This window comes from Microtus pennsylvanicus, chromosome 9 (genome assembly GCF_037038515.1).
Source record: "Microtus pennsylvanicus isolate mMicPen1 chromosome 9, mMicPen1.hap1, whole genome shotgun sequence".
NCBI lineage: Eukaryota > Metazoa > Chordata > Mammalia > Rodentia > Cricetidae > Microtus > Microtus pennsylvanicus.
Window position 1 is genome coordinate 113479446 of NC_134587.1, and position 24740 is coordinate 113504185.

The following is a 24740-nucleotide window of genomic DNA, read 5'->3' on the forward strand; positions in this document are numbered from 1 at the left end:
TCTTTCTTTCTTTCTTTCTTTCTTTCTTTCTAGCTTTTGCAGATTTCTTTCTTTCTTTCTTTCTTTCTTTCTTTCTTTCTTTCTTTCTTTCTAGCTTTTGCAGATTTCTTTCTTTCTTCCTTCCTCTTTCTTTCTTTCTTTCTTTCTTTCTTTCTTTCTTTCTTTTTTAATTTAGTTTTAGTTTTTTGAGGCAGGGTTTCTCTGCACCTTTGGAGCCTGTCCTGAAAAAGGGCAGGCTGGTTTAGAACTCAAGGAGATTAGCGTACCTCTGCTTCCTAAGGGCTGGGATTAAAGGCATGCTCCGCCACCATGACCAACCAGCTGAGCTGTGTCTTTAAGCACAGAATAATTCTATGGGAGGTGCTCTTGTCACTCAGGACTCACTAGCCAATCAGGCCCTCCAGGTGACCTGCCAGTCAGAAGTTGTACAGGATCCTTCCGGTGGTGGCCACTTTCAAGCTTGACTTTGAAGAGAATTCGGCGTCAGTGGTTTTGTGTGTTCTACTGTGAGTGCAGGGAGCTGAGCAGGGAGCATGGACAAGCTGGAAAACCATGACGTGGTGAGCTTGGGGTTATCCTCAGACTGAGAGGAGCGGCTAGTTGAGCCATGGGAGACAGTGTGGTGCATCCTCCTCTAAGCTGGGTGGGAGCTGGTGACCAGATGCAGAGTTAATCATATTTCTGCCTGGTCCTGCTGGTACTCCATGCCCCAGCAGGGTCTGTGTGATCCTGTGTGATTCTGCATGATCTTTGAAATTCCTGAGCTGGCTGGCAGCCTCTGAGTAATTTACTATCCTTACTGCGTCTGCTCAGAGATTTGGGAGTGGGACTGTGCTTTGAAATACCCTTATTGTTGACTTCACTGTGACATGTGGGCTCCCTTAGTGCTTGTATTGTCGCAGTGGAACACAGATTTGCCAAAGACAGATAGCTCTGTTTCCTCTAGTATCTTCCAGAAGTTCTTCACTTGGAACATTTAATATTTAGGTTTAGGATCCATCTGGAGTTAATTGTGTGGAGCTTGTAACAGTATTTCTTGTATAGAGTAGCACTCCACTGCTAAATTGTAGAAGCGTAGAATTGATGGTAATAGAATTACCAGTTCTTAGGAGACATTAAGTCACAAAATAGAATTTCGGTAAGGGAGAGCTGCATCCCAAATACCCCAAAGGCAATGGTATTCTAACCTTTTAGAGATTAGTATGATAAAATATAAAAGTTTGGTCCCCAGGATTAACCAGCTACATTCCCATCACAAAGGAGACAAGCCTGATTTACAACCAGCACAAATGCCCATCCGTCCATTAAAAAACTGGCTTCTAAATGCTGTTCAAGGAGCCATTACAGGGTCACAACTAACATTAAGTCCTGCTGTGCCATAAACGTATATTAATTCTATGATTAATTTCCAGTCTTTTTGAAAAGTGTTTTTGAGTCAAGGTCTCCTAATTTGATTGAGATGTGCTTGAACCCTGTCTGTAGCCCCACAAGGCATTGTCCTTGTTCTCCTCTTGACTAAACACTCTAAACCTTGGATTACATGTCTGCAGCACCACACAGTTCTAAAATTACCACACAGTTCTAAAATTGTGTTTGAGTCACATAGTGGACTGTCCATTGCAGAATAGGGAAAGGATTTGTGTGTGGAGCATGGCTTCTCCCTTCAGACCAGAAGAGGAGGAACATTGTTCTGTGTTCACTGTAGGGGGAAACAGACTAGATAATGGCTAGGTCACAGACTGCACTGTAGGGGTCTCCATTCTAAAGAAGGACTGATGGGGCCTGGTGAGTGACTTTCTGTGTAATTTCCCTGCAGGTATTAATTCCTTCCATGTGAATGAAGACAGACAGAATTGGTGGGTGTACAATTTAGGGAGGATAGCTTGAACTACTAAGTATTCAGTTTCCAATTAGAGAGCTCTCCTATGCAGATATGTACAATCTTAGTTGACATTGTTAAGTTAGCTGAAAGGTTTGAGAAACAGGCAATTGACTGTAACACCATCACATCACAACACTCAGTGGCTAACATTTTACATGGAACAAAGTCATACAGTCTCTTATTAATGGCACTCTTTCTCTCAGGGAAAGGACTACTCCATTTCAAATTTAGTATAGATAAATGTTCTATTTTCTTTTATCATTTTAAAGCATCAATTATTGGTATCATTTTTAACCTTCATTATCTTTAGATGAATTACTGCTATATTTTCAATATTTCCTAGCTTAAGAATTTCATTCCATTCTTTCTTAAGTGCTGTTTATTTATTTATATCAGTTTAGAGCAGGGTTTCTTAACCTTGTTGGTCACAGCTTCCTTTGGGGGATCAAATGATCCTGTCACAGGACTGGACCAAGACCATCAGAAAGCACGGATATTTTATATTATAATTCATAACAGTAGCAAAAATATATTTATAAAGGAGCAGTGAAAATAATTTTATAGTTGGGGGTTCAACACATCAGGAGGAACTGTTTTAAATGGTCACAACATTAGGAAGATTGAGAACAATTGGTTTATATCAGTGTCTCCTGTAGCTCAGGCTTTCCTCACACTATGTAATTGAGAATTGCTTTGAACACCTAATCCTGCCTCTGCTACCCAGTGCTAGAAAGGTAGTCCTGCAACTCTAACCAGGATGGACTTTGACTGGTCTGTGGAAAGGAGAAATAGATCAGTGAATGAGTACCCTCCAACTTCTCTAGATTTTATTGTGAATTTACAAGTGGAGTAGGACCGATGTAAGAATTTAGTTCAGTGACCAACTTTAAAGCAAGCATAGTCACAACAGAAAAGGGAATTGGCAAGAAAAAGGGTGAAAGATTTCCTGCTGGGGCAGTAGTTGTCATTAGCAATGAGTAGTGACACACCATAAACTCTGCATTCAAGAATCTATATAAAAACATAATTAAACCAAATTACTGTAGTTACAGTAGTTCAAGCAAATTAGAAGAACTGGGTAAAAGCATGTGGTCCTGCCTAACATGACTGTATACCCTGAGAGAAATGATGTGAGTTGTACTTGGTGTGCTCTAATACAGATCCCTAGTCTCTGGAGCACACAACCATGAAGCTTGTTTGAACTTTTTAAACGTATTCTTTTGATATTGTAATTACATTATTTTTACTATCTGTCTCTAGCTTCCAACTGTTCTCATGGACCCTTTATTGTGTTCTAATCCATGGCCTCTTTTTGTTTAACAATCACTGCTTGAATGTGACCTGGGTTTGGTTACAAGACCTCCCAGCTGTGAAGTAAAGGGTTGACTACACTGGACATTGAGTGTGTAATAGAATATGTACACATAGGATCATGTGCCTTGGAGGAAGAACAGGAATTGCTCTGGGAAAATGGAAGATTTTACTAAACTATAAATTAGGGTCTTGTCTCACCATAGTGTGGAAGGAAACCTGGAGGGGTTTTGCTCTCTGAGATATTTGATCTCTGTTCACCCAGTAGGCTAACTGCTAATGTCTTGAAGCCCAGCTGGGTGGTTCTAGCTAATGAAGGACTCTACTTGGCAGTCAGTATCACCGTAGGAGGTAGCTTACAGGTTCTTTTCAGGATTCTCTTGTTCTGCTGATTGGAGATGTGAGGAGGACCACAAAGCCATGCCATGGTAAATGTAGGGGCCACTGTCCCCAGACCAGGAAGAGCAGGTTGGCTGAGCTATTAGCTGCTTGGAAAGCAATGGACCATGATCCAGACATGTTCTGTTAGTTTGTGTGGTGATCTGGGTAGTGGCCCTTGGCCTCTGAGCTTTGTTGAGTGTGGATTCCCTGGGGGAGGGAGAGGCTGTGCCATACTGGTGTGGGAGACTATGAGCTTACAATATTGTTGCCTCATGTTGTGTAATTGATAATTTCTTTGAACACCCAATCCTGCCTCTGCTGCCCAATGCTGGGTAGATAGTCCTGAAACTCCTTCAGGACAGAGTCTTGACTGGTTTGTGAGAAGGAAAAATAGTCCAGCTAGTGAGTGACCTCCAGTATCTCAGTCTTTTAGTGCTTGCTTATAAATGAAGAGGGATCTGTGCAAGAACTGAGTACATAGGTCAATCTTGAAGCTGGTATATTCACAGTGCAGAAAGTGAGAGACAGGACAGTGGTTGAGAACTCTCCTACTTCAACAGTAGTTGAGATTAGCAATGTTTAGCTATTTACTAATTACCTAATTAGGAATTCAGTAATCAATTTTAGATGCTCCATAAATGTCCTGATGGCCATTTCTTGTTGTCCACAGGCCAGGGCAATCAAGAATCTAAATAAAGAACTGACCTTCTCATAAAACCAAATTGCTATAGTTATAGTAGTTCAACCAAAATAGATCTGAGTAAAATGTAGCCCACCTAACAGGACTGTTATTTTACTGGTTTTAAATATATATCCAGAGATGAAAGGTTTGAGAAATCTTTGATGTGCTCTAATATAAATCTCTAGTTTCTGAAGCACATGGCCATGAATCCTGTTCCAACTTTTCAAAATATTATTTTGAGATTATAATTATATCATATCCGCATTCTCTTTCCTGTCCCCACGCTTTACCATGACCCCTTATTATCTTCTAGTTCATGGCCTATTTTTCTTTAACAACGGTTGTAAATGTGACCCATGTTTGGCTGCAGGATTTCCCAGGTATGACGTGATAGGTTGGCTGCACTGCACATTGAGTGTGTAATAGAAGGTGTATTCAAAGGACCCTGTGCTTTGGATGAGGAATGGGATATGTGCTAGGAAAGTGGATGACTGTCTACTAAAATACAAACTTTCTGGTCTAGAACCCTGTCTACTGGGCTGGAAGGGCAGAATAGGAATTACTGTGCTGTCTGGTGATCTCTGATCACCCATTAGGGGAGCTGAAAATATTCTGAGGCCCAGCATGGTGGCCTTAGCCAATGAGGGACTCTGGACATCTTAGCAAGCAGGAATAATAGTGGCAGGTAGCTTGCAGGTTCTTTCCAGGATTCTTTTCTACTTTTGTTGTAAGGAGTTGTAAGAATGACCAGTAGTTATGCCATGTGAGTGTAGGGTGTTCAGATTAGGTCTGTTGAGCTGTAATTTCTGCTGGGATTTGGATGGACCATGAGCCATGCTGTGGTTCTGTTGCTCTATGTAATGACCTGTGCAGTGCCCCTTGTCTTCTGAGCCTCCCCGTGTATGGATTTCCCGGGGAGAGGGAGACTCCGCAGCCCTGGCATGGTAGGATATTGTGCTTGTAATCTCATTGTCCAGTGTACATACAGAGCCATGCTTTTGGTGTACAGTGGAAAGAAAAATTTGAAAACTGATAATCTGGTTCCTAGATGTTCTGAATATTGCAGTCTACTTTCAAGTTTGTCTGATAAATGTCTCAAATGGTTTAAAAGCTGGTAGAACTATGGTGATGTTGATTGTCTTTTAGCAATACAGGATTAAAATGCTTCTAACTTTCTGCTACCACCAGCTGCAATGGTGTAATTCAGTGATGTTTAGTTCCAGGGGACAAAGGGAGTTTCTGTGCTACAGAGGTTTCTTAGGTTTTTATGGTGTTGGGCAGGTAGATAGAGCAGAATCTATATCTTGCACTAAAATCCATTTGACAGGAAACAGAAGTTATTCTATATTGTTTTGGGATTGATCTTCAGTGTGTCTGGGTTTACCTGAAAACACAAGGAGGTCTAAGGGGCTGCATAACCATAGCAGGAGATCATCTCTTTTTGCAGAGAGGGCTCTAGAGCATGAGGCCTCTCTGGAAGAAATAACAGTAGCTGGAAGGTCAGAAACAACAGTTTAAGGATCACATTGAAGTAATTTTGTGAAAATTGTGAAGACTTTATTTAATTTCCATACACATAGAATCATAGGTAGTTGGGTAAAATTGGTCAGGATCACACGTTTCCTGACTGTTTCCTTTGGTCTTTTGATTAATAGCTGACTATATTTTCCTTCCTTTGCTCTTGGCTTTTTCTCTCCATCCTCTTTATTCTTTCCCAAATATCATGCACATTCTTGAATCATCAGCTTTATGGTAATTTTTTCCCTGAGACAGGGTTTCTCTGTAGCTTTGGAGCTTGTCCTGGAACTCACTTTGTAGACTAGACTGGCATCAAACTCACAGAGATCCTGCTGTCTCAGCCTCCTGAGTGGTGGGATTAAAGGTATATACCACCTCCACCCAGAAAGAAGTCATATTATGTCAATCTGTGTACTATTTTTTGATAATCCCATTGATTACTCTGAGTGCTTCCAATATGAATGTAGCTTTGTAATAGCTTTCCTGTTATAATTCTTTGGGAATTGCCATTGCACTGTATTCATTTATGGTGCAAATTTACCCTACACATCATCTTAATATTGATGCATCATGTTTCCAAATACCATTTATTTACTTCTTTATTTATTTAGGTTTTGTTGCTCTTATTCTTAATCTGTGAGAGACTTTTGGTTTATTGGAAAAAAAGGTATTATGGATGTTGGCAGGTGGCTCAGCACATATTCATTCTGGAGGTGACCTGAGTTCAGATACCTACACTCAAGTTGTGAGGCTCATAACTCTAGCATTTTAGATCCAGGGCATCTGAACCCCCTTTTTGTATGTTACTTGTATATATATATGGAAGATATTGTCACTCATTGCCAAACATATGCAAAAAGCAGCAGTAAACTTGTTTTCAAAAGTGCTTGTGACTTATAAAGCAATTAGAGTAAAACAAGCTGCTCTAGGTGTCCACAGATTCTTTAAAAATCTGTGATCTTGCATTTTGTTTTTAAATGTTTTCATTTCCTCACTTTGATTGTAGACCTACAGGCAATCATCAATCAGGGGGAGCAAAATGGTGTCTAAATGATCCTAACAGACATCCTTTTCTTTACCATAAGATAATGAGATTTTTTTAAGTAGTCAAAACTATTTTCTATGAAAAAACATGAGAAGGTTTCAAGTGAATCTCTCCAATTTTTGTAGAACAGCTCTCCTCACCCAAGCCATTTTCTATTTTTGTAAAGGATAAAGAACAGAAGTGTACAGGATGAGTGCTAGTCACTGATTTCTTAGAGTTTGATTTTGATTAGAATCTTCTAGTTTTTATTTAAAGGAGCATAATATGTCTTTGTGTCTTTGTCAGTGCTATCAATCTATGTTGTTGATTTTATTCATTGTTATCTAAGTATATTGTTTATTTTCTGGAAAATAATGGTCTCACCAATTTCTTATTCAGATTTCTCATGTTATGAGTTCCTTGAGTTTTTGTTTGTTTGGAAAGTTTCTGTGGAGAGACAGTTTTAGTTTTATCTTTTTTATCTTAATTTTTTTTCTTCTTTTCATTTCCTGGCATATCTATCTTTGTTTGTGTTTTTGCTGCTTAAGTTATTGATATAATTAGTACATTGCCTTGGATCTTAAGATCTTCTTGCATATTAGCCTCAGCTATCAGAATGTTATTGCTTAGAGTAATCTCAGAAAATACCAATTGAGAGTATGCCTAGATAAGAATATCTGATTAGGGTATCTGGGAGAGATTGTATTGATTTTGATTGATATAGGTAGGCTCTTCCACTGAGTTGGCAATATCTCTGAGCACAAAGCTCTGAGCACAAGACAGTGACAAAACAAGAGGGAAAGTCAGAAAACAATGATTCCACATGTTTTGCCTTTAGTTATCAGCTTGAGTATCTATCCTAAGCTCTCATAAGGAGGAACTGTGAAATAGGGTTAACAACCAAATAAACATGTTCACCACCTGAGTTGCTTTTGATTGCATAATTTAATAACAGCAATAGAAGAAAGTTGGAACAAAAATGGGATTCAAAGGGGATTTTGTTGCTACAAAGGACCTGGAAATGGACTCTTATAAGAATGCTGAAGAGATCAGAAAACTGGACAAAGAGCTTAATCAGCTGTTTTTGTAGGACATAAACGAAGGGAATGTTGAGAGTAATGGCACACAGTGGAGGTCAAGGTCATAGGATTTTAGTGGGCAGTAAACTTTTCAGGGAACCATGGAGTTGGCCTGACCTAACTGCCTTGAAAGACATGTGTCATGGGCTTTTCAGGTTAAAGCCCATGGTTCCTGGGTCACAATATACCTCCCAGTTCCTGACAGACTGTTGCATTCCCTCAGGCAGTGAAGCATTCAGGCTGATTTGTGCTTCTTTGTACAATTCCTTAGTAGTCAAGGAACAGGACATTTGAACTTAGACATTAATTGTGTGTATGCTGTATAGCTTGCAAACTTCATTATATTCTGGTATAGACAGAGGTTGTTTAGTCATTTCCCCACTATCCACACCCTTAGTAATTATACAGAACTTATATTAATTATAAGACTGCATATCCAATAGCTTAGGCTTCTTATTAAATAACTTTTACATCTTAAATTAACCCAATTCATCTGTGTATTGCCACATAGCTGTGGCCTACCAGTAAGGTTCCATCCAGCATCTGTCTCCTTCAGTGGCTACATGGCATCTCCCTGACTTTGCCTTCTTTTCTCCTCTATCTCTGCTTGGAATTCTCACCTTTTTTTATTCTGTGCTACCATAGGCCCAAAGTGGTTTCTTTATTAACCAATGGGAATAAAACATATTCACAGCATACAGAGGGGAATTTTGTCTACATAAAAAAGAAGGTTTTAACTTTGATATAGCAAGATTACATATAACAAAACCATATCAAGCAAGAATTATAGTTACAATATTTAGTCCATTTACATTTGGCAAATTAAGAAAAATACTCTATCATGTATTCTATTTTTGTGAGTCTAAAGTTTTATATCTAATCTATCTTTTATAATAATAAAATGGTCTTTCTTCAACTCCACCAAAGACTCTAGAAGGATATATATTACTTAACTAATTATAAGTACTTCCAAAACTCTAGAATTGACAAAGACATCTTGCTGACTGGACAGTCACCCAAAGTTCTTCTGTAACATTAGGGCATCCATCTTCAGTCTAGAGGCCCATAGTGTCTGGTAGACTTTTCCATGAAGCAGAAAATTTCAAAGACAGTTCCACTTATATTGGTACTTTCCCAGTCACCTTTTTTCTGTGTCTTGCAGAATGTCTAGCAGATTCTTTCATGAAGCAGGATATGTCTCACCTTTTTTAGGCAACTTTATATTAGTCCTTTTTTCTAGGTCCTGCATGTTCAGTTTATACAACATACCATCAAGCAATCCAGTCAAGAGCAGTTTCTTGCCCAAGTGGCTAGCCTAGTCACATTGAAGGCAAATTCCATAATAAGTTCCTTCAATGCCCATCAACCCCTCTGAAATAATTGGTGCTACCAGAAGGATTCATGTCTTACTGTCATGAAGAGGCATAAATTTTAAAAACATTTAAAATGCCATATTCTATGTCTTTGAAAGATTTGAAGAATACCTATCCATATGAAATATATCTCTGTACATCTAGAAAACCTAACTAACATGACTACAAGTTTATCTATTATAAATGACTATCCATTAATTTGTATTTCTTAACTATACATTGTCATAAATGAACTGAACAAATATAATACCTTAAACAAGAGCAGAGATTTATTTAACAAAATTGACCTTAAATTTATATCAATAGACTTCCACTGTTTCTCTGATCTTTCAGGTTTTTACCCCTGATATCTGACTCCCAGTTTTTATTGATAAAGATTAATTAGTTAATGTTTTATCTGACCCCTTAAAAATATGCTTAATAAACAGAAAGGGGCAATTAAGACACCTAGATATAGATTGCATAGTAGTTTTTTAACTTTATTTTTTTTTAATGCTAATGGAAAAGAAATGGCAGCTGTGGAGAAAGTTAAAAGTTGTAACCTTTCATTTTTTATTTAGAAAAAAGAGGAAATGTTGTACAACATTAACTGAAGATGTGTTACATTTATTTATGCTGTGGAATGTTTGTTTAATGATGCAAGAGTGTGTTGCATTCTTTTATGTTGCATTTTTTAACTCTGAAGCAGCGTTACTTTGCCTGCCTAAAACAACTGATTGGTCTAACAAAGGTCTGAATGGCCAATAGCTAGGCAGGAGAGGGATAGGTTGGGATGCCAGACAGCGAGAATAAATAAAAGGAGGAAGAGAGAAGGACTGAGGACCAAAAAGAGAAGGAGGAGAATGTCAGGGACCAGCCACCCAGCTTCACAGTTAGCCACAGAGTAAGTAGTAAAGAAAGGTATATAGAATAAAGGTAAAATCCCAAAGGCAAAGGTAGATAGAATAATGTAAAATAAGAAAAGTTGACTAGAACCAAGCTAAGGCTGGGCATTCATAGGTAAGGATAATCCTTCATGTGATTTATTTGGGAGCTGGGTGGTGGGCTCCCAAAAGAACCAAACAGTAAAAAACTAACTACAGGATGAATCATCTGTGGGTATATGCCCAAGACTGGTACAACAGAATCCTGAGGTAGATCTATTTCCAATTTTCTGAGGAACTGCCATTGTGATTTCCATAGTAGCTATATAAGTTTGTAAAGGTTTTTTCCCCATAGATAACCAGAGTGTTATAGCTAAAGTGCTGCATAGCTTATACCAGTTTATATTTTAAGAGTTTTTGGTGACTTGAAATTATTAGGCCTGTTCATATCCCAATATCTGAGTTGGGAGTCCCAGAACCACCTGCTACTCTAGATTCAGGGGATCTGACACCCTCTTTTCTTATATGTCACCTGTATATACATGGAAGACATTCTTTCTCACAAATAAACATATATAAATTGTGGGGATAAGCTTCTTTTCAAAAATCCTTGTGACTCATAAAACAATTAGAGCAAAACAAGTTGCTTTAGGTATATAGTACAAATCATACACTGTTTCTTTAAAAATTTGTTATCTTGCATTTGGTTTGAAAAAGTTTTTATTTCCCCACTATGATGCAGACTTACAGGCAATCTTCAGTCATAGGAAACAAAATGGTGCCTAAGTGATGTTAATCAATATAGTTTTCTTTTTATAAGAGAATGGGATCCTTTTAGTAATCAAAACTCTTAGTGGATCAGCTCTCCTCACCCAATCCATTGTCTATTATCAGCAAAGGAGAGAAGTCATACACAGGATGACTGCTGGCCAGTGATTTCTTGTTATTTAATTTTGGTTAGTATCTTGTCATTCTATTTAAGGAACTATGATATGTATTTGTAGGCCTGTCTTTGTGTCTTGTTTCACCTATGATACCATCTATATTGTTGATTTTATTAATTATTATCTAAATTTATTGTTGTTTCCTTATAAAATGACAGATTTTCATTATTCTTTTTCAGAAAATTTACTATATTATGAGGTCCCTGAGCATTTCTCGGTTTAGGAAGTGTCTGTGGAGAAACAGTTTTAGTTTTCTCTTCTTGAACTTAGAGGCTTACTTTTTCTCATTTCTTTTTTTTGGAAATGTGTCATATTTTTATTAGAGATCAAACATAGCATATATGCCTTTGTGCACAAATTTAATAACACATAGAAAGTATAGAACATTATCATTGTCCATGCAATCACACAGGTTGTTGGGATCCCATGTTAGGGTGACATCTGTTGGAGTCAAGTCTTGACAAGTTTATATGTTCCACCAGGGTAGGATCATGTGGATTAGAAATGTTAGACAAAAACAAAAAAGAAAGAAAAACACAAAGACACAGAATAGAGTTGGGAAGGTAACCTAGTGAATACTGAATTCTCATTTATGTTCCATATGCTTTATATACCCCAATCCAAAAGCAGGGGAAGAAGACAAGACTTCTTTACCATAATACAAACAAGGAAAAAACAAACTACTTACCTCTACAATACCTGTACCATCAAGTCACTCTCTCCTAAGTTAAGTTGGTTAGGCAGGACACACAGCCACCACACCTTAGGTCAAACATCCTGTAGGTAGATACACCTTGGGTCAAAATCCCTATCATAACCTTGAAGGAGCAAGAATAGGCCTGAATTCAGAACCTTTGGTCAAGGTGAAATGGATTCACATCCATGGGCTCTAGTAACAGATAAACAAATGCACATACTTGAGTCATTTTGATTTGGACAAATTTGCAATATATTTAAGATTCTATCATCTGATTCCACTGGAGATATTCTGAATTTTGGCTTAAACTTACCTTTTGTTTTTTAGCTCAATCTTTGAAGTTTGTAGACCTGAAAGTCTGCTTTAAATATTCACTTATCTTAATGTTGATTAATTAATAATATATATGATTATATGTAAGAAAGTAGGATGTTGAAATTTTATTTAACATCATAAGAATAAAATATTTTGATATTTAATAATAATTTTGAAAGATTTATAATGAAAAGTGTTTAATAACTTTCAATTATTTACAGAAGTAGAAAATAGAGTAACACATATTTTCTTAATTATTTGACTTTTATTGTGGTCTGTCTATATTTTACAATCTTTTAAGAAGATTATAATTATTAAGTAAAAATGTCGTGTATCATTAAGAAGAGATAAAAGGAGACCAACCATAAGATTCCAAAGAACCAGAGCAAACTTAAGACCAAAGCTGAAGAACTTAAAGCATTACATTTCAAACTATTATTACAAACTCATTATAATAACAAATTATGATCCTGGCATAAAAATAGACTAAAAGGTTAGTAGAATAATGGATAAATCTCCCAAACTATATCCAAACACTTACGGTCAAGTGTAATTTATCATTCTATCAAAAGTTCAATAGGGAAAATATGTTCTCTTCCAGAAATACTATTGTGAAACAGGTTATTCATTTGTAAATAATGAATTGGGGCTCTTCCTTTAAAGTATGCATGAAAGTTGGGTCAAAATGGATGAAAAACTTTAATGTAAAACCTGAAATTACAAAACTATATTTTTAGAAGAAAATGTAGGGCAAATCTCAAATGATTTTGGTTTGAGAATATGTCCTTTTTATTGTTGATAGCTACAATCTCAGAAGTAGAATGAATAGAATGAAAAAATAGACAAATAAGACCACATATAATTAAAAGCACTCCGCATAACAAAGTAACTTGTAAACATGAAAAGAAAACTGAGAGAATAGCTGACTATATCACCTAACACCTTATCTAACAAGGGAATAAATCTAAAGTTTCGTAAGAAATTATTCAAAGCAAAGCAAAATGTAAATAAAAGCAAAACCAAACAGTATGCTCAAACGATAGGTAAAATACTTGAAAATGAAAATGTGTTCATCATTAATATTAGTATTTGAATTTCATAAATTTTTAATTGTTGTATTAGCTGTTTTTTTTTACAGAAAGTATATTTTTCTTTTGATATAGCAACGATTTTTTCATTTTATTTTTTTTAGTTGTTGCACAAAAAAATTTCCACCTCCTCCCCGTTTCCCATTTCCCTCCCCCTCCTCGCACACATCGCCCCCCCTCTCCCTACTTCCCTCCCCCTCTCCCCCTCTCTCCCACTCCATTCCCCCTCCCTCTCCAGAATGAAGAACAGTCCAGATTCCCTGCCCTGCGGTAAGTCCAAGGTCCTCCCATTTCTATCCAGGACCAGGAAGGTGAGCATCCAAACAGGCTAGGCTCCCACAAAGCCAGTTCATGTATTAGGATCGAAACCTAGTGCCATTGTCCTTGGCTTCTCATCAGCCTTCATTGTCCACCACGTTCAGAAAGTCCGGTTTCATCCCATGCTTATTCAGTCCCAGTCCCGCTGGCCTTGGTGAGCTCCTAATAGATCAGTTCCACTGTCACAGTGGGTGGGTGCACCCCTAGTGGTCCTGACTTCCTTGCTCATGTTCTCCCTCCTTCTGCTCCTCATTTGGATCTTAAGAGCTCAGTCCGGTACTCCAATTTGGGTCTCTGTCTCTGTCTCGATCCATCGCCAGATGAAGGTTCTAAGGTGATATGCAAGATATTCATCAGTATGGCTATAGGATAGGGTCATTTCAGGTTCCCTCTCCTCAGTTGCTCAAGGTACTAGCTGGGGACATCTCCCTGGACACCTGCGAGTCCCTCTAGAGTCAAGTCTCTTGCCAACCCTAAGATGGCTCCCTTAATCAGGATATGTATTTCTCTGCTCCCGTGTCCACCTTTCCTTTATCCCAACCATCCCATTCCCCCAAGCTCCCCCCATTCTCCCCTTCTCATGTTTCTCACCCCATTTCCCCTTAGCCCCATTCCACCTCACCCCCAAGTTCCCAGGTTTTGCACTGCAATCTTGTCTACTTCCCATATCCAGGCGGATGACTATATGTTTTCTTTGGGTTCACCTTACTATTTAGCTTCTCTAGGATCACAAATTATATGCTCAATGCCCTTTATTTATGGCTAGAAACCAATTATGAGTGAGTACATCCCATGTTCATCTTTTTGGGTCTGGGATACCTCACTCAGGATAGTGTTTTCTATTTCCATCCATTTGCATGCAAAATTCATGAAGTCATTGTTTTTTACTGCTGAGTAGTACTCTAATATGTATATATTCTACACTTTCTTCATCCATTCTTCCATTGAAGGGTGTCTAGGTTGTTTCCAGGTTCTGGCTATTACAAATAATGCTGTTATGAACATAGTTGAACAAATGCTTTTGTCATATGATAGGGCATCTCTTGGGTATATTCCCAAGAGTGGTATTACTAGATCTTAGGGTAGGTTGATCCCGAATTTCCTGAGAAATTGCCACACTGATTTCCAAAGTGGTTGCACAAAATTGCATTCCCACCAGCAATGGATGAATGTGCCCCTTACTCCACAACCTCTCCAGCAAAGGCTATCATTGGTGTTTTTTATTTTAGCCATTCTGACAGGTGTAAGATGGTATCTCAAAGTTATTTTGATTTGCATTTCCCTGATTACCAAGGAGGATAAGCATGGCCTTAAGTGTCTTTTGGCCATTTGAATTTCTTCTGTTGAGAATTCTCTGTTCAATTCAGTGCCCCATTTTTTAATTGGGTTAATTAGCATTTTAAAGTCTAGTTTCTTGAGTTTTTTATATATTTTGGAGATCAGACCTTTGTCTGTTGCAGGGTTGGTGAAGATCTTCTCCCAGTCAGTGGGTTGCCTTTTTGTCTTAGTGACAGTGTCCTTTGCTTTACAGAAGCTTCTCAGTTTCAGGAGATCCCATTTATTCAATGTTGCGCTTAATGTCTGTGCTGCTGGGGTTGTATGTAGGAAGTGGTCTCCTGTTCCCATATGTTGTAGAGTACTTCCCACCTTCTCTTCTATCAGGTTCAGTGTGTTCAGACTGATATTGAGGTCTTTGATCCATTTGGACTTGAGTTTTGCGCATGGTGATAGATATGGATCTATTTTCATTCTTCTACAGGTTGACATCCAGTTATGCCAGCACCATTTGTTGAAGATGCTTTCTTTTTTCCATTATATACTTTTAGCTTCTTTATTGAAAATCAGGTATTCATAGGTCCCTGAGCATTTCTTGGTTTAGTAAGTTTCTGTGGAGAAACAGTTTTAGTTTTCTTTTCTTGATCTTAGAGGCTTACCTTTTCTCATTTCTTGACCTATCTGTGTTTTTTAGTTCTTCATGTTTAATATGGTTAATATATTGATTTTGTGTTTAAAAAAATCTTCTTCTCATATATTGTCAGCTCCACCTTAATTAGCTTCAGCTGTCAACATGATGTAGATTAGAGTCATCTTGAGAGAACATCAGTTGAGGCTTTGCCCAGATCAAAATAGCTACTAACTATGGGAAAATTATGTTGATTGATGATTCATGTGGGAAGGCTCTTCTCTTCCACTCATGGTTTCAATACCCTAAGAATGTGGGACTGAGAGGGTTAAGAAGGCTAGCTGAACAAGAAAGAGTGACTAAGCAAGAGCAAAAACCAGTAAACATTTTTCCTTATTGTCTCTTGCCTTCATTTTGTAACTTGAATTTCTATCCTAAGCTTCCACAGTTGTGGGTTGTGATCTGGAAATATCAGTCAAAGAAACCTGTTTATTACCTCACATGCTTTTTTTTAGAGAATTTAATCACAGCAAGAAATGAATAAATTAGGTCAAAATGTGGTACACCAAAAGTGATTTTGTTGCTGGGTAGAATGTGGGAACGTTGTCTTTTGGAGGATTGTGGAGGATATTAGAACTTTAGGTGGCAAAAGGCATAGAAAACTGTACAGAGCTTAATTAACTATTCCTGTAGGACTAGGAATATGGGGGTGTTGAAAGTAATGCACACAGGGGAGCTTGAGTTCATTGGATTTCAGTGGGAAATAGACTTCATGAAAAATATATCTATGGGTCATTTGTATAATATTTTCTTCCCAAATCATTCCAATTTTCTCCATTCCCTGAGAAGTTGAGTAAGGCAAACTTAAAAAGTAGTTGGGAGATTTCTTAGACAAAGCATTGCTTCTGTTGGGTATTTATTACTGATGATTTATTTAGGTCTACAGTGGAAAAAAAATGAGTGATGTGGATAGAAACAAAAAGTCAGTTTTGTGGAGAAAAACAACACTAGGAAGATTCAAATGGCAGTCCTGTCGTGAAAAAGAGGACAAAATTTCAAGAAGTTTAGAACCATTAAAGAGAAGGCCTTTCTTATTATTTGAAGCCTAGGAAGGTAACTTAGGGAAAGATTTCATCTATCTAAGTCTTCAATTTCTCAAAGGAATAGGCAACCTGATTCCTAATCTGAGAAAGCAACTTCATGCAGAAGCTGCTGGAACTCTGAACCAAGCATAGTAGCATCCATAACAACTTAGAAGCCAAACTGTGTGTGTTGTGGAGGGACCCATGTTGTATTGTTTCTGGAAAAAAGAAAGAAGCAAAATTTATAGGTCATAAATTCTTCCTCTTTAGTTTCAGCTGAACATGGTTTTGTCCATCTGTGTTTGGCAGAGTCAGAAATCCACTGAGGAGACTGTGAAACTTTATTGCATGAAGCTGTGAAGATGAAGACAGAGTTGTATTTTTAGATGATAGGATGTTGTAATACCCAAGCTATGAGATATCTGCCATGGAGAACTACATATAGGAGGTAGATATATACATATATATAATAAATATATAAGGATATATGTATATAATTTTTCATGAATAGTGCTATCTAAGCTCTTTGAAAATGAGTCCCTACCTGTCTGAGGCACAGCTAAATGATTTGTTGTTTGCCCTACTGAGTTTTAGTGTTACCATGAACCAATCTTCCCTCACTGTGTCCACATTTCTCTCTCTCTCTTTTCAAAATTTATTCTTCTTGTAAACACAGGCTGCTTATTCATTTCCCAGGCACCCAGACCTGAATAATCACACAGAAACTATATTAATTACAGCACTGTTTGGCCTACTAGCTCAGGCTTTTTATTAATTTGCTCTTTCATTTTAACCCATTTCTATTAATCTCTGTGTCACCACGAGGCTGTGGCCTACTGATAAGGTTCTGGGGCGTCTTTCTGCTTTGGCAGCTACATGGCCTCTCTTATATTCTGCCTACTCTATATATCTCTTCCAACCTGGCTATATTCTTCCTTGCCAAAGCAGCTTTATTCATTAACCAATAAAAGCAACACTTATACAGAAGGACATCACACATCACTTTTCTTATAATATATCCCAACTGCAGTTTTTCTGTTCTCCATTTCTCTCAGTCCTCTCCACTACTCCCTTCTCCACCAGATCCACTCAGTCTTCATTTCCTTTCAGAATAGAGCAGACACACAAGAGATATCAATAAAGCCATGCATAGCAAATTGAAATTAGACTAGGCACATATCAAAGACTGCATGGGTCAATCTAGTAGGAGAAAAAGGGTTCCAAGAGCAGGCAAAAGAGTCAGAGACATTCCCCACTCCCACTGTTAGGAGTTGCACAAAAATAGCAAGCTACAAATGATAACATATATATAGAGGAATTGGGGCAAACTCCTACAGGCTCCATGATTGCTATTTCAGCCTCTGTGAGCTCCTAAGAGCCCTGCTTAGTTGATTCTGTGGCCTGTGTTCTCCTGTGTCATTTTAGTTAGAAAAAAATATGACTATGAATTTTTTTGAAATTTTTTTCTGTGTTTTTGGGGTGAGATTGTTCTCCATTTCCTGTTATTATTAGGGTTGGTATTTTTCTAGTGTTTCAGATTTCCTGGATGTTATGTTTCAGGAAATTTTTGGTTTAACATTTTCTTTGGTCAATATGTCCATTTCTTTGATCATGCCTTTAAAGTCTGAAATTCTCTGTTCAATGTCTTGTATTCTTTTAGTGAAGCATGCCTCTGTACGTCTTATTAGATTACTTAGATTTTCATTTTCATAATTACTTCAGTTCATATTTTTTAATTGCTCCTATTTCTATTTTAAGGTCTTGAACAGCTTCATTTCTATCAACTGTTTCTTCATTTACTTTTTGGTTTTCTTTAAGGGATATATTAGTTTTCTCCAATACTTCATTTATCCTTTCTCTACTTTTTTAAAAAAGGGATTCATTTACTTCTTTAAGGACTTCTGTCATCTTCATAAAGTTGGTCTTAACTTAATTGTGCTTCAACTCTATTGGAATATTCAGAGCTTGCAGCAGTAGGATACCTGGAATCTGGTAGTGACTTATTGCTCTGGCTGTTGTTGTGTTTTTATGTTGGTGTCCAAGTATCTGGGTATTAGGAATTTGTGGATCTAGGTACTCATCTCTCAGTTTGTCTTTGTTGCATGGGTGTTATTTTGCTTGGTTTCTATTTGCTTTCTAATTTTCTGCTTTATGTGGCCTATGGTTGAGCAGGTGCTCTCATCCCAAGTTAGAGCTGGAAATCTTACAAATGGTGTCCACCCATGTTTGGGCATGAAAGGAGAGGAGACCATAGGGAATTTGGAGATAGCGTTGATGGGGACTGAGAGACTGAGGAAGGTCAGTTGGAAGGTGGCCTACATAGACTTCTTGCAGATAGTTGAAGTTGAAGGCTACAACACAGAGAAGAGGAGGGAAGTGGGGTTGGGTATAGTGTTGTGGGATTATCAAAAGAATGGAGGAGGTGCACAGACAAGAAACCCATGTGAATTTCTGGTGACTCCCATAGGTTCTGGTCCAGCAGAGAGTCTTTACCTCTGTTTTCCTATCTTTTTTTTTTTTTTTTTGGCTGATGTGGCCTGCATTTGAGCAGAGGCTATGCATCTGATATAGGGGTAGGTACATGGTTTTGGTAGTAGCAGCTGTAGGGTTGCTGAAAGATCATGTCTGTGGGAATGTAGGGAGTGTGGAAATTTCATGGGTTTGTGGTCTGCCTATCTGTTCTCACTGGTGTGACATACACATGAGTCTGCCTAAGATGGGAGGTGTAACACAGTCATATTTCTGTTTTTATGAATGGGAATATGCCCTGTGCCATTATATGTTGTAAATCTTTATTTTTTTATTTTACAACATGTGACAGTCAAGAGATTGTCTAAAATGTCAGAAGAGACTTTGGACATTTGTGATGTTTGGGCTGCTACAGATTATAAGGATCATTGAACTTACACTAAATGCATTTTATTTTTATTTGTATTTATTCTTCTCTCATTCTATATATCCTGATTCAATTCTCACCCTCCTCTACTCATTCCAGTTCCTCCTCCACCAAATCCCATTGTCCCAGCTCCACTGCTTCCTTTTCCCTTCAAAAAAAAAAGAGCAGACCTCCCAGGGAAATCAACCAAATAAATCATACCAAGGTGCAATAAGACTAGGCCCAGACTCTTATTTCAAGGCTAGACAAGGCAATGCAATAGGAAAAGGGTCCTAAGAACAGACAAAAGAGTCAGAGATGCCATGACTCCTACAGTTAGGAGTTTCACAAACACCCCAAGGTAAACAACCATAGCATGTATGCAGAGGACCTGGCACAGAGCCATGAAGACTCTGTGATTGCTACATCAGTTTTCTTTGAGCCACTATATGCCCTACTTAGTTGATTGTGTGGGCCATGTTCTCCTGATTTCCTCAACCACTGAATGCTACAATCCTCACTCCTTCCTTCTACAAGATCCCTACAGCTCAAGCTTATGTTTGGGTAAGGATCTCTGATGGGCTTCCATCAGCCCCTGGAAGAAGCCTCTTTAATAACAAGTAGGCCAGGTGTCAACCTATGATTATAGCAAGAAATAGTTAAGAATCATTTTATTGATATCTTTTCTTGGTCAGCTGTTATTTGGTTCTACCCCTGTTCTCTGAGCCATTCAAGTTCTGGTTCCTGGCCATCTAGGCAGTGTCAATTATGGGTTTCCTCTCACAGTATGAGCTTCAAGTTAGACCAGTCATTTATTGGCCATTAAGAAATCTCAGAGTCACCAGTGCCCCAGCATATCTTGCAGGTGGTACAAGTGGGTTGAATATTTTGTGGCTGGCTTGGTGTCCCAGTCCCACTGGGAGCTTTATGTGGTTACAGAAGATGGCTAGTTCAACCTCCATATGCTTGATTACTAGGAACAGTCACTAGGGTCACTTTTATAGTTTCCAGAATGTTTTCACTACAGTTTCCACATCCCCTGTTAAAAGCTTCTCTATTCCCATCATCTTTCCCTGTTTTCTCCCCATCTGTCCCTTCCTCACTCACCTGATCCTTCCTCTTCCCATCCCCCCTGCCTCCAGTATACCCACAAGATCTGTTCTATTTCTGCCTACCAGGGAGATCCATGCATCTCCCCTAGAGCTGTTGTTACTTAGCCTGTCTGTGTCTATGGATTGTACTGTGATTACTGTGATTATACTTTACTTAACTGCTAATATCCACCTATAAGTGAGTAAATATCATATTTTCCCATGTGATTATGGGCTTCCTCACCTAGGATATTAAAGAATTCAAGAAACTCGACAAGAACAAAGCAAATAATCCAACTATAATGGGAAACACCTCTAAACAGAATTCTCAGTAGAAGAATCTAAAGTGACTGAGAAACACTTGAAGACATGTTCAACATCTTTAGCCATCAGGAAAATGAATATCAAAACAACTTTGAGATTTTATCTTACACCTGTTGGATTTGTTAAGCTCCATAAATCAAGGGGCAGCTAATGCTGGCAAGGACGTGTAGCAAGGGGATTCATTGTACACGTGCAAACTTGTACAGCCAAGGTGGAAATCAACATGCAGTCCTCAGAAAGCTGTGAGTCAATTCACCTTAAGACCCAGCTATACCACTCTTGGACATATATCCAAAAGATCCTACCACAAGGACATTTGCTCAACTGTGTTCAGAGTGGCATGGTTCATAAAAGACAGACTGCTGTATCTGGGAGAGATTGTGTTGATGATTGACGTGGGAAGGCTCCTCCAATGAGGGTGGCAATATCCCTAAGAAAGTGGGTTTGGGCTACAAAAGGGAGCTATCTTAGCATGAATGAAAGAGAGACTAGGCAAGAGAGAAAGTCAGGAAAAAATCTTTGTCCATGGATTTTTGCATTCAACTATTAACTTGATTTTCTATCCTAAGCTCTGAAAATGATGAAGTCAGATTACCCCACTCATTGTCTGAGCTGGTTTTGGTTAGAGGATTTAATCAGAGCAACATAAATGCAAGTTAGGACAAATAAATGGAAAACCAAAAGTAATATTGTTGCTAGGCAGAACCTGGGAATGATGCCTCTTGAAAGAGTGTAGAAGATATCTAGACTTTCGGTGGTGAAAAAAATATAGAAAGTAGTACACAGAACTAAATTGGCTGTTCTTATAGGACCAGGAAGACAGAAATGTTAAGAAGAATGCCAGAAAGTAGAGACTGAGATCATAGGATTTCAGTTGGAAATTATAGACTCCATAACAGATTAAGTTAGAGGTCATTTGTGTGATATTTTGGCTCCAAAATCTTTCTATTACCTGGAAATTTAGTAAAGCACAATTTAAAAAATGGGCTGATTCCTTAAATGAAATATTGGATCTGTTGGATGGTTATTACTGATGATTCATTCAGGTCTACAGTAAAAAGAAAACACGTGGGGCTGAAATAAATGAAAATGAAAAGGTAGTTTCAGGTGGCAACCAATTACTGAAAGAAGCAGGGATTTTCAAGGAGTTTATTACTATTATAGATAGGCCCTTGCCATGGAATGGAAGTCTAGCAAGGTGCTCCAGGAGTAAGACTCCATCCACATAAACCTTCAATTTATGTAAGGAGTAAGCAAAGTGATTCCTAATCCCAGGAAGCAATTTCATACAAAATCTGCTACACCTGTGGTCCAAGTGTGTTAGTGTCTGTCAATTAAGAAGTTAAGCTTTTCAGGATCACTCATCATGTGCTGGTCCTGGAAACAAGAAAGAGTCAAAATTTAGGGTACTGGGTTTTTAGTTTGTGGTTACAATTCAGCATTGTTACTGGCATCCATGTTTGGCAGAGACAGAAACCCAGTGAAGAGATTGTGAGAGTTCATACCATGAAGCTATGAGGACAAAACCTGTTGTTGTTGTTTTTACTCTTTTGGAGGTCTGCCACCCAGCTCTCAAAAAGTGGCATACACTGAGGCTTATTTTTATTATAAATTTCTGGTCTTAGGTTGTCTTATTTCTAGCCAGCATTTCTAAACTAATTGTCCCATCTACCTTTTGCCTCTGGGTTTTTTTTTCTTTCTCTATTCTGTATAAATTTTATTTACTTCTTATTCTGTGGCTTGCTGTGCATCTGAGTCGCTGGCCCATGCTTTTCTCCCCTTTTCTTGGTCATCCGTCCTTTTTTTCCTCCAAGATTTCTCCTCCTGTTTATTATTTCTGCTTGCCAGCCCTTCTTATACTTTTCTACCAAGCTACTGACTGTTCATTAGGCCAAATAGGTATTTTAGACCAGCCCAGTATCATAGCTTCACAGAATTACACACATACAACATAAAAGAATTCAACACATATTTGTATCATTGAAACAATTGTTTCACAACATAAACAAATATAACACATCTTACAATAATATTCCACAACAGCCAGGGTTGTATTTTGATACAGCCTAGGTTGCATTTTGATACCACAAGATATTGAGATGCCTAAACTATAAAACATCTTCTGTGGAGAACTAGCTGAATATAGGGAGTGAAATTAACCACAGAGATATATGAAAAGATGCAGGGCTGGGTGGTAGTGGTGCATGCCTTTAATCCCAGCACTCGGGAGGCAGAGCAGGTAGATCTCTATGAGTTCGAGGCCAGCCTGGTCTACAAGAGCTAGTTCCAGGACAGGCTCTAAAGCTACAGGAAAACCCTGTCTCAAAAAAAAAAAAACAAAAAAAAAAGAAAAATAGATGCAGGGATAGGGCCATCTAAGCCCTTTGAAACTGAAGCCTTGTGTATCTGAGACAGAGCTACAGGATTTGATATTTGTCCTGCTGTGCTTCAGTCTTGCCTTGGTTCAATCTTCTCTCACTATGTCTCCATTTCTCTATTTTGGAATGTAAATAGTATTCTATATTCTATACCATTGTATGTTGGAAAGATGTAACTTGTTTTCTGATTTTTACAAGATGTTATTTGCTGTGGGACACTGGTCTTGTACCTTGCAAAGATTTGTCACTTGTATTAGTTTAATAAAATGCTGATTACCAGTAACCAGGCAGGAAGGATATGTGGGGTGATGAGAACAGGTGAATTTTGGGAAGAGGAAAGGCTAAGTCTGCAGTCATCACCCAGACATAGAGGAAACAAGATGAGAATGCCTCACTGATAAAAGGTACCAAACCATGTGGCTAACACAGACAAAAATTATGTACTAATGTAAGATGTGAGAATTAGTTAATAAAAAGCCTGAGCTAATAGGCTAACCAGTTTATAATTAATGTAAACCTCTGTGTGTTTCTTTGGGATTGAATGACTGAGACCAGGTAGGACAGAAACCTCTGTCCACAAGTCACTGTCAAGTGATTGTTTTGAGCATCAGAAGAGACTTTTAACATTTGAAAAGTGTAGGGGCTATTGCAGACTATGAGTATCATTGAAATGACTAAATTAATTTTCTTCTTGGATGACCATAAGCCTCTAGTGACCCAGGTTAGAATTTAATTGATTGAATGAAAACCTCCCAGATAAGATGATGTATTTTAACATGTGCCTCTTCTTGGTAACTTTCATTTGATTGCTTGTGAAATTATTAGTAGGAGGAGCCTCTCTGGATGGAATCTTTCATTGGGGCTGTGATATGATGTAGTAAAGAGGGCTACTTGTTTGTTCCCAGCTGCTCAGCCCTGAAATAATCACACAGAAACTGTATTAATTAAATCACTGCCTGGCCTTTTAGCTTTAGCTTCTTATTTAAGGCTAACTGTTACATTTTAATTTAACCCATTTCTATTAATCTGTATAACACTATGTGGCTGTGGTTTACCAGCTAAAGTTCCCAGAATCTGTCTCTGGCAAGGCTACATAACTTCTTTCTGACTCTGCATTCTTCCTCCCAGCATTCAGTTTAGTTACCCCCCCCCCCCACCTAAGTTCTGCCCTATAGCTCTGCTATAGGTCCAAAACAGTTCCCTTATTAAACAATGATAATCACAGCATAGAGAGAGGAATTCCATATCACCTCCCAATTCTTCAACTCCATCAGAGACTCCAGAAGGATATAATATTACCTAGGTAAACAGGAAGTATATTGTAAGCAACTTCCAAAACTCTAGAAATGACAAAGACATCTTGTTGCCTGTACAGTCACCCAAAGTTCTTCTGTGTTGTTGGGGGCATCCAATCTTCAGCTCACGGGTCCATACTATCAAGCAGACTTTTCCATAAAGTAGGAAATTTGAAGAACTGTTCTGCCTTGCAATGGAAAAGTCCATCAGTTGCCTTCTTCTGTGTCCTGCAGAATGTCTAGCAGATGCTTTCATGAATCAGGAACCCTGTGAGTCCTGCATGTCTAGTTCATCAAGCAGTCCAGCCTAGAGCAGT

General features: G+C 38.2%; 1 protein-coding gene across 1 annotated transcript in view; it reads left to right on the forward strand.

Annotated features, from left to right (window-relative positions):
* Positions 1 to 472: 472 nt before the first annotated feature.
* The window catches only part of LOC142856957 (uncharacterized), a 31164-nt gene continuing 6896 nt past the window's right edge, over positions 473 to 24740 (forward strand). Inside the window, exon 1 of the mRNA XM_075984590.1 lies at positions 473 to 560. Within this exon, the coding sequence (XP_075840705.1) occupies positions 534 to 560 (27 nt within the window). The 5' untranslated portion in view covers positions 473 to 533. The remainder of the gene's footprint in view (positions 561 to 24740) is intronic.